This window comes from Nerophis lumbriciformis, linkage group LG07 (genome assembly GCF_033978685.3).
Source record: "Nerophis lumbriciformis linkage group LG07, RoL_Nlum_v2.1, whole genome shotgun sequence".
NCBI classification, from domain to species: domain Eukaryota; kingdom Metazoa; phylum Chordata; class Actinopteri; order Syngnathiformes; family Syngnathidae; genus Nerophis; species Nerophis lumbriciformis.
In genome coordinates this window covers 8918288-8928759 of record NC_084554.2, presented here as the reverse complement: position 1 = coordinate 8928759, position 10472 = coordinate 8918288, and the positions used below count along the sequence as shown (strand labels likewise).

Genomic DNA, 10472 nt, shown 5'->3' with positions numbered 1-10472 from the left:
CGTCATCTTTGTTGTAGCGGTGTAGCGTGCAAGGACGGGAGTGGAAGAAGTGGCAAAAGGTGGAGCTAACTGTTTTAATGACTTTACTTCAATCAATCTCCGCATCTCCGCATCCGGAAACAACAACACCGGAAATGTGTCCCGTGAAAAACCGTCCGACCGGAACTCTCTAAGAACTAAAGTTCTTTGGGTGAATAATGTCAACTCACTACACCGGTATGTTTTAGCGCTTTCATGGCGAGTTTACAGACAGATATAAGTAAGAACTTTACACTACTTTATATTAGAAACGGCAACAGTGGAGGATGAATGTCCCATAACAAGAAGAGATAAAGAAGAAGCTTATCGACTACGGTGTCAACAAAGGCGGACGCGCGCAATTCGTCAGGATTTATGCAGATCCCAAATACAGATCAGCAGGTACCAGAAGGTAAGAAAAGTTGCTTTTGCATAATAATGCAAAACAAAACGCCAGATAATATGTCTTACCTTATACACACACCATAATAATACTCCTATGTTGAATCACAGTACAATCCATCAAGCGGTGTGGCTTCATAGCTTACCAAAGTCCTCCTAAAACATGTTGATAGATTTTTGAGCGCCGTGTGTAATGTTCTATATTTTCAATGGAACATATAAAATGTTGGCGTTGTTCACTTGAGTCATATTTCCATCATAGTGCAGCCTACACTTATCTCTTATGTTTGACTGCCATCTACTGGTCACACCTGTCTGACAAGCCTGTAAATGTGTTGTTCATGTATGATGTCTTTTTGTTATTTTTGTTTCGTGATGTGTAATGTCTATTGTTTAGATGTACGGCAGTGAAAATGAATTTCCCCAACGGGGACCAATAAATCTAAAATCTACTGGTCACACTTATCATTACATTATGTACCAAATAAAATAGCGAGGTGTTGAGGCTCAACCAAACGTATTCCTTATATTAAGCACACCGGGTTATAAGGCGCACTGTCAAGTTTTGAGGGGGGAAAAAAAATGATTTTAAGTGCGCCTTATGCTCCGGAAAATATGGTATGTCATCATCCTCAAAACACCCTTTTGATTGATGGTATACGAAAAGTGTCTAAAATTCAAATTTAACACATATATTTATTGAAGATGCAAATTTAACCATCTCTCCAGTGCTATTACCTGACATGCAGACCCATATCATCGATGACTGTGGAAATGTGCATGTTTTTCTTCAGGCAGTCGTCTTCTAAAATCTCATTGGAATGGCACCAAACAAAAGTTTTCAGCATCATCAACTTGCCCAACACAGATTGGCAATTCATCACTGAATATAACTTTCATCCAGGCATCCATAGTCCATGATTGTTTTCCTTAGTCCAGGGGTTAGCAATCCAAAATGTTTACAGAGCCATATTGGACCAAAAATAAAAAAAATAAAAATCTGTCTGGAGCCGCAAAAAAAATGTAAAGTCTTATATAAGTGTTATAATGATGGCAACACATGATGAAAGTGTATATATTAGCTATGTTAGCCTACTATCAAAGTCTGACGCAAATCTTCATTGACAGAAACTTTGCATTTTAATGTTTATTCTACACATTTTTGCAACATTGGAAATCCTTAGTAAAATGGAGACTTCTCAGAGGGTGCGATAACTCCTGGAAATGACTGGCTCAGAATGGCCAAAGGTATAAATGTGTGTGTCCAAGTTAAAGGTCTTCTTTTAATGGATTTATTACAATCATTGCAAGCTGGCTAATGTTTGCTGTGGTCTGGAACAACATGGCACACAAACAACTATGAGAAATGCAGCCAATATTACATACAGATAATGTGTCATGAGACATGCAAATATAAATGAAATACACGGAGGACATAAGTAAAGGAAGTTAAATGAGCTCAAATATACCTACAAACGAGGCATAATGATGCATAATGTTTATACAGCTAGCCAAAATCGGAGGTCTCAAGGTTGGCAAGTATGACCTGTGGCATTGCCAATTGTGTAAAATTATAAAGTGAATATGTATTTAAATTCTCTGTTACAAGGTTTCTCTCTCGATGAAAACGAGTTTGCCAAAAAAAAAATCACGTCATACAGTATTTGTAACTTTACGTGTTAGTAGCCATATGCACTACTTTCCACCGGTGTGTGAACGCACCATCTCCCTTTGCCTTGCCAAAGGGAGTTGTAGTCCTTTGTGATTCATTCAAACGTACCATTCTCCTGAAGAAAACTACAACCCCCCTAATCCTTCCAAAGCGGAAGTGTCTCAAAGAAAAGACAGCAACAATGTCTAACGCGGTGAAGAAGCGAAAATTCGATAAAACCCGCCAGGACAGCCTTTATTTTGACAGCTACTCAGACGTGACGATCCACGAGGAGATGATAGCAGACCACGTCCGAACCAACACGTACAGACTCGCCATTCTGAAGAACAGCGAGTCGATCCGGGGCAAGGTTGTCCTGGACGTGGGGGCAGGCACCGGCGTCCTCAGCGTGTTCTGCGTGCAGGCCGGCGCCAAGAGAGTGTACGCCGTGGAAGCGTCCTCCATCGCCGAGCAAGCCGCCAAAATCGTCGAACATAACAAAATGGAGGACAAGATCCAAGTGGTGCGAGGCACGGTCGAGACCGCGGAGCTCCCGGAGTTAGTGGACGTGATTGTGAGCGAGTGGATGGGCTACGCGCTCCTCCACGAGTCCATGCTCAACTCGGTGCTGTTCGCCCGCGACAAGTGGCTGAAAAAGCCCGGCGGCGTCCTCCTGCCCGACAAGGCGCAGCTCTACATCGCGCCCATCAGCGAGCCGGTGGCGGAGGACCGCCTGCACTTCTGGCACACCGTCAAGGACACGTACGGCGTCGACATGTCGTGCATGAGCGACTTCGCCCGCAAATGCATCAAGAACTCCGACATCTCCATCAGCCCGGTGGCCGCCGAGGACGTGCTCTCCCACCCGGCCCGCTTCGCCGAGCTGGACCTGAGCGCGGCCGCGGTGGAGCAGCTGCGGTCGGTCAAAGGCCACTTCCGGTGCGAGTCGTTCGGGTCCGCGGCCGTGAACGCCTTCTGCGTCTACTTCGCGGTCTCCTTCCCCTGCCCGGACCGGCCGCAGCCGCTGGTGCTGTCCACGTCCCCGTTCATGCCGGAGACCCACTGGAAGCAAGCGGTCCTGTACCTGGACGCTCCCGTGGACGTGACGCAGGACACTCTGGTGACCGGTGAGGTCAACATGTATCCTTCTGAGGAGAGTGACAGACATGTTTGCATCGGTCTGGAGTACACCATCGGGAAACATAAAACACACACTAAGACCTTTTCTATCCCCGACTGGACCGCGGAGACACTGTCCTAGTTTTTGTGTAATCACTATATTATTGTAGGGCTGGATCAGACCCGGGGAAATTAAGGCCCGGGGGCCACACACGGCCCGTTAAGTCATTTGTTTTAGATCTTTGAGACAGAAAGTGTAGCTGCCATTATGATGTGCAGTGATTTTTTTCTAATGACCATAAGTCTTGAACCATACAAAGTATTTCAATGGTTGGAATCTGCGCTTTTGCATGATATACTAGTTACTATGGTAATCTAATTAGTTACTATGGTCATCTAAATCACAGCAGGTGTCAAGGACAGACGCGAAAGGACATTTTTTACAACAAAGTTCTAAAGCTAAGTGAATATCAGATATATCGGATCGTAGGTAGTTTTTTTACCCTTCGCATTCATATGTTTGTTTTGCTTGATTGTAAAATATGTCGATCAAGAAGAGGTGTGACGTTCATATGTTGTCAATATTCAGTGTTTTATCGTTTATAGTTAATATTGTAAGTCCCACATTCGTTATTGGCATGTACATTCTATGTGTGTCGTTCATTAAAAAAAAAGTAAAATTCCATTCCGTTTTTAGCATTCATTCAGAGATTATTGCGAGGTTTTGTATTAGTGTTCCTAAACATCAGATATACCGGCCCCCGGACGCATTTTGTTCTCTAAATCTGGCCCCTCCAGAGTCAAAATAATTGCCCTGGGCTGGGTTAAGAGCGTGAAGTGCAAGTTTATGTCAAAATGGTGTAGGAATGGACCGATTATTCGACGTACATCCACATGGGCCAATATTCAATCGCGAGGGGTTGTGACGTTCATATGTTGTCAATATTCAGTGTTTTATCGGTCATAGGTCTTTATTTTCAAGTACATTCTGGGTGTGTCATTCAGTAAAAAAAATTTAAATTCAGTTTTTTTTAGGTGGTCTGTCATAACGTTTTTAGCATTGAATCAGACATTATTGTGAGGTTTTGTATTATTGTTCCTAAAAATCAGATATACCGACCCCACAAACACATTTTTGAAAAAAATTGCCCAGGCCTGTTCTAAAGCTTAGTGATATATCAGATTGTAGGTTCTTTCCGCGTCTACTTCGCGGTCTCCTTCCCGTGCCCGGACCGGCCGCAGCCGCTGGTGCTGTCCACGTCCCCGTTCATGCCGGAGACCCACTGGAAGCAAGCGGTCCTGTACCTGGACGCTCCCGTGGACGTGACGCAGGACACTCTGGTGACCGGTGAGGTCAACATGTATCCTTCTGAGGAGAGTGACAGACATGTTTGCATCGGTCTGGAGTACACCATCGGGAAACATAAAACACACACTAAAACCTTTTCTATCCCCGACTGGACCGCGGAGACACTGTCCTAGTTTTTGTGTAACCACTATATTATTGTAGGGCTGGGTCAGACCCGGGCAAATTAAGGCACACACGGCCCGTTAAGTCATTTTTTTAGATCTTTGAGACAGAAAGTGTAGCTGCCATTATGATGTGCAGTGATTTTTTTCTAATGACCATAAGTCTTGAACCATACAAAGTATTTCAATGGTTGGAATCTGCGCTTTTGCATGATATACTAGTTACTATGGTAATCTAATTAGTTACTATGGTCATCTAAATCACAGCAGGTGTCAAGGACAGACGCGAAAGGACATTTTTTACAACAAAGTTCTACAGCTAAGTGAATATCAGATATATCGGATCGTAGGTAGTTTTTTTACCCTTCGCATTCATATGTTTGTTTTGCTTGATTGTAAAATATGTCGATCAAGAAGGCGTGTGACATTCATATGTTGTCAATATTCAGTGTTTTATCGGTCATAGTTAATATTGTAAGTCCCACATTCGTTATTGGCATGTACATTCTATGTGTGTCGTTCATTAAAAAAAAAGTAAAATTCCATTCCGTTTTTAGCATTCATTCAGAGATTATTGCGAGGTTTTGTATTAGTGTTCCTAAAAATCCCCGGACGCATTTTTTTCTCTAAATCTGGCCCCTCCAGAGTCAAAATAATTGCCCAGGCCTGGGCTGGGTTAAGCGCGTGAAGTGCAAGTTTATGTCAAAATGTTTTAGGAATCGACCGATTATTCAACGTACATCCACATCGGCCAATATTCAATCGCGAGGGGTTGTGACGTTCATATGTTGTCAATATTCAGTGTTTTATCGTTCATAGTTAATATTGTAAATCCCACATTCTTTATTTTCATGTGCATTCTGGGTGTCTCATTTAGTTAAAAAAATGTAAAATTCCATTCCGTTTTTAGCCTTCAATCAGACATTATTGTGAGGTTTTATATCAGTGTTCCTAAAAATAGATATACCGATCCACAAACACATTTTTTTCTCTAAATTTGGCCCCTGAGTGAAAATAATTACCCAGGCCTGTTAAAGCTTAGTGATATATCAGATTGTAGGTTCTTTCCGCGTCTATTTCGCGGTCTCCTTCCCCTGCCCGGACCGGCCGCAGCCGCTGGTGCTGTCCACGTCCCCGTTCATGCCGGAGACCCACTGGAAGCAAGCGGTCCTGTACCTGGACGCTCCCGTGGACGTGACGCAGGACACTCTGGTGACCGGTGAGGTCAACATGTATCCTTCTGAGGAGAGTGACAGACATGTTTGCATCGGTCTGGAGTACACCATCGGGAAACATAAAACACACACTAAGACCTTTTCTATCCCCGACTGGACCGCGGAGACACTGTCCTAGTTTTTGTGTAACCACTATATTATTGTAGGGCTGGATCAGACCCGGGGAAATTAAGGCCCGGGGGCCACACACGGCCCGTTAAGTCATTTGTTTCAGATCTTAGAGACAGAAAGTGTAGCTGCCATTATGATGTGCAGTGATTTTTTCTAATGACCATAAGTCTTGAACCATACAAAGTATTTCAATGGTTGGAATTTGCGCTTTTGCATGATATACTAGTTACTATGGTAATCTAATTAGTTACTATGGTAATCTAAATCACAGCAGTTGTCAAGGACAGACGCGAAAGGACATTTTTTACAACAAAGTTCTAAATCTTAGTGATGTATCAGATATATCAGATCGTAGGTAGTTTTTTTTTACCTTTCGCATTCATATGTTTGTTTTGCTTGATTGTAAAATATGTCGATCAAGAAGGCGTGTGACATTCATATGTTGTCAATATTCAGTGTTTTATCGGTCATAGTTAATATTGTAAGTCCCACATTCGTTATTGGCATGTACATTCTGGGTGTGTCGTTCATTAAAAAAAAAGTAAAATTCCATTCCGTTTTTAGCATTCATTGAGAGATTATTGCGAGGTTTTGTATTAGTGTTCCTAAAAATCCCCGGACGCATTTTTTTCTCTAAATCTGGCCCCTCCAGAGTCAAAATAATTGCCCAGGCCTGGGCTGGGTTAAGCGCGTGAAGTGCAAGTTTATGTCAAAATGGTGTAGGAATCGACCGATTTTTCGACGTACATCCACATGGGCCAATATTCAATCGCGAGGGGTTGTGACGTTCATATGTTGTCAATATTCAGTGTTTTATCGGTCATAGGTAATATTGTAAATCCCACATTCTTTATTTTCATGTGCATTCTGGGTGTGTCATTCAGTAAAAAAAATGTAAAATTCCATTCCATTTTTAGCCTTCAATCAGACATTATTGTGAGGTTTTATATTAGTGTTCCTAAAATTAGATATACTGATCCACAAACACATTTTTTTCTCTAAATTTGGCCCCTGAGTGAAAATAATTACCCAGGCCTGTTAAAGCTTAGTGATATATCAGATTGTAGGTTCTTTCCGCGTCTATTTCGCGGTCTCCTTCCCCTGCCCGGACCGGCCGCAGCCGCTGGTGCTGTCCACGTCCCCGTTCATGCCGGAGACCCACTGGAAGCAAGCGGTCCTGTACCTGGACGCTCCCGTGGACGTGACGCAGGACACTCTGGTGACCGGTGAGGTCAACATGTATCCTTCTGAGGAGAGTGACAGACATGTTTGCATCGGTCTGGAGTACACCATCGGGAAACATAAAACACACACTAAGACCTTTTCTATCCCCGACTGGACCGCGGAGACACTGTCCTAGTTTTTGTCTAATCACTATATTATTGTTGGGCTGGGTCAGACCCGGGCAAATTAAGGCACACACGGCCCGTTAAGTCATTTGTTTTAGATCTTTGAGACAGAAAGTGTAGCTGCCATTATGATGTGCAGTGATTTTTTCTAATTACCATAAGTCTTGAACCAAACAAAGTATTTCAATGGTTGGAATTTGCGCTTTTGCATGATATACTAGTTACTATGGTAATCTAATTAGTTACTATGGTAATCTAAATCACAGCAGGTGTCAAGGACAGACGCGAAAGGACATTTTTTACAACAAAGTTCTAAATCTTAGTGATGTATCAGATATATCAGATCGTAGGTAGTTTTTTTTTACCCTTCGCGTTCATATGTTTGTTGCATTTTCGTTTTGCTTGATTGTAAAATATGTCGATCAAGAAGAGGTGTGACATTTATATGTTGTCAATATTCAGTGTTTTATCGTTTATAGTTAATATTGTAAGTCCCACATTCGTTATTGGCATGTACATTCTATGTGTGTTGTTCATTAAAAAAAAAGTAAAATTCCATTCCGTTTTTAGCATTCATTCAGAGATTATTGCGAGGTTTTGTATTAGTGTTCCTAAAAATCAGATATACCGGCCCCCGGACGCATTTTGTTCTCTAAATCTGGCCCCTCCAGAGTCAAAATAATTGCCCAGGCCTGGGCTGGGTTAAGAGCGTGAAGTGCAAGTTTATGTCAAAATGTTGTAGGAATCGACCGATTATTCGACGTACATCCACATCGGCCAATATTCAATCGCGAGGGGTTGTGACGTTCATATGTTGTCAATATTCAGTGTTTTATCGGTCATAGGTCTTTATTTTCAAGTACATTCTGGGTGTGTCATTCAGTAAAGAAAATTTAAATTCAGTTTTTTTTAGGTGGTCTGTCATAACGTTTTTAGCATTGAATCAGACATTATTGTGAGGTTTTGTATTATTGTTCCTAAAAATCAGATATACCGACCCCACAAACACATTTTTGAAAAAAATTGCCCAGGCCTGTTCTAAAGCTTAGTGATATATCAGATTGTAGGTTCTTTCCGCGTCTACTTCGCGGTCTCCTTCCCCTGCCCGGACCGGCCACAGCCGCTGGTGCTGTCCACGTCCCCGTTCATGCCGGAGACCCACTGGAAGCAAGCGGTCCTGTACCTGGACGCTCCCGTGGACGTGACGCAGGACACTCTGGTGACCGGTGAGGTCAACATGTATCCTTCTGAGGAGAGTGACAGACATGTTTGCATCGGTCTGGAGTACACCATCGGGAAACATAAAACACACACTAAAACCTTTTCTATCCCCGACTGGACCGCGGAGACACTGTCCTAGTTTTTGTGTAACCACTATATTATTGTAGGGCTGGGTCAGACCCGGGCAAATTAAGGCACACACGGCCCGTTAAGTCATTTTTTTAGATCTTTGAGACAGAAAGTGTAGCTGCCATTATGATGTGCAGTGATTTTTTTCTAATGACCATAAGTCTTGAACCATACAAAGTATTTCAATGGTTGGAATCTGCGCTTTTGCATGATATACTAGTTACTATGGTAATCTAATTAGTTACTATGGTCATCTAAATCACAGCAGGTGTCAAGGACAGACGCGAAAGGACATTTTTTACAACAAAGTTCTACAGCTAAGTGAATATCAGATATATCGGATCGTAGGTAGTTTTTTTACCCTTCGCATTCATATGTTTGTTTTGCTTGATTGTAAAATATGTCGATCAAGAAGGCGTGTGACATTCATATGTTGTCAATATTCAGTGTTTTATCGGTCATAGTTAATATTGTAAGTCCCACATTCGTTATTGGCATGTACATTCTATGTGTGTCGTTCATTAAAAAAAAAGTAAAATTCCATTCCGTTTTTAGCATTCATTCAGAGATTATTGCGAGGTTTTGTATTAGTGTTCCTAAAAATCCCCGGACGCATTTTTTTCTCTAAATCTGGCCCCTCCAGAGTCAAAATAATTGCCCAGGCCTGGGCTGGGTTAAGCGCGTGAAGTGCAAGTTTATGTCAAAATGTTTTAGGAATCGACCGATTATTCAACGTACATCCACATCGGCCAATATTCAATCGCGAGGGGTTGTGACGTTCATATGTTGTCAATATTCAGTGTTTTATCGTTCATAGTTAATATTGTAAATCCCACATTCTTTATTTTCATGTGCATTCTGGGTGTCTCATTTAGTTAAAAAAATGTAAAATTCCATTCCGTTTTTAGCCTTCAATCAGACATTATTGTGAGGTTTTATATCAGTGTTCCTAAAAATAGATATACCGATCCACAAACACATTTTTTTCTCTAAATTTGGCCCCTGAGTGAAAATAATTACCCAGGCCTGTTAAAGCTTAGTGATATATCAGATTGTAGGTTCTTTCCGTGTCTATTTCGCGGTCTCCTTTCCCTGCCCGGACCGGCCGCAGCCGCTGGTGCTGTCCACGTCCCCGTTCATGCCGGAGACCCACTGGAAGCAAGCGGTCCTGTACCTGGACGCTCCCGTGGACGTGACGCAGGACACTCTGGTGACCGGTGAGGTCAACATGTATCCTTCTGAGGAGAGTGACAGACATGTTTGCATCGGTCTGGAGTACACCATCGGGAAACATAAAACACACACTAAGACCTTTTCTATCCCCGACTGGACCGCGGAGACACTGTCCTAGTTTTTGTGTAACCACTATATTATTGTAGGGCTGGATCAGACCCGGGGAAATTAAGGCCCGGGGGCCACACACGGCCTGTTAAGTCATTTGTTTTAGATCTTTGAGACAGAAAGTGTAGCTGCCATTATGATGTGCAGTGATTTTTTTCTAATTACCATAAGTCTTGAACCATACAAAGTATTTCAATGGTTGGAATTTGCGCTTTTGCATGATATACTAGTTACTATGGTAATCTAATTAGTTACTATGGTCATCTAAATCACAGCAGGTGTCAAGGACAGACGCAAAAGGACATTTTTTACAACAAAGTTCTAAAGCTAAGTGAATATCAGATATATCGGATCGTAGGTAGTTTTTTTACCCTTCGCATTCATATGTTTGTTTTGCTTGATTGTAAAATATGTCGATCAAGAAGG

The 10472-nt window shown here is 42.3% G+C and overlaps 1 protein-coding gene across 1 annotated transcript; it reads left to right on the top strand.

Annotated features, from left to right (window-relative positions):
• The first annotated feature begins 2186 nt into the window (after positions 1-2186).
• On the top strand, positions 2187-3746 carry prmt6 (protein arginine methyltransferase 6). Its single transcript, XM_061965874.2, has one exon. The coding sequence runs from the start codon at positions 2274-2276 to the stop codon at positions 3330-3332; it is 1059 nt and encodes a 352-aa protein (XP_061821858.1). The 5' UTR covers positions 2187-2273; the 3' UTR covers positions 3333-3746.
• The last annotated feature ends 6726 nt before the right edge of the window (positions 3747-10472 follow it).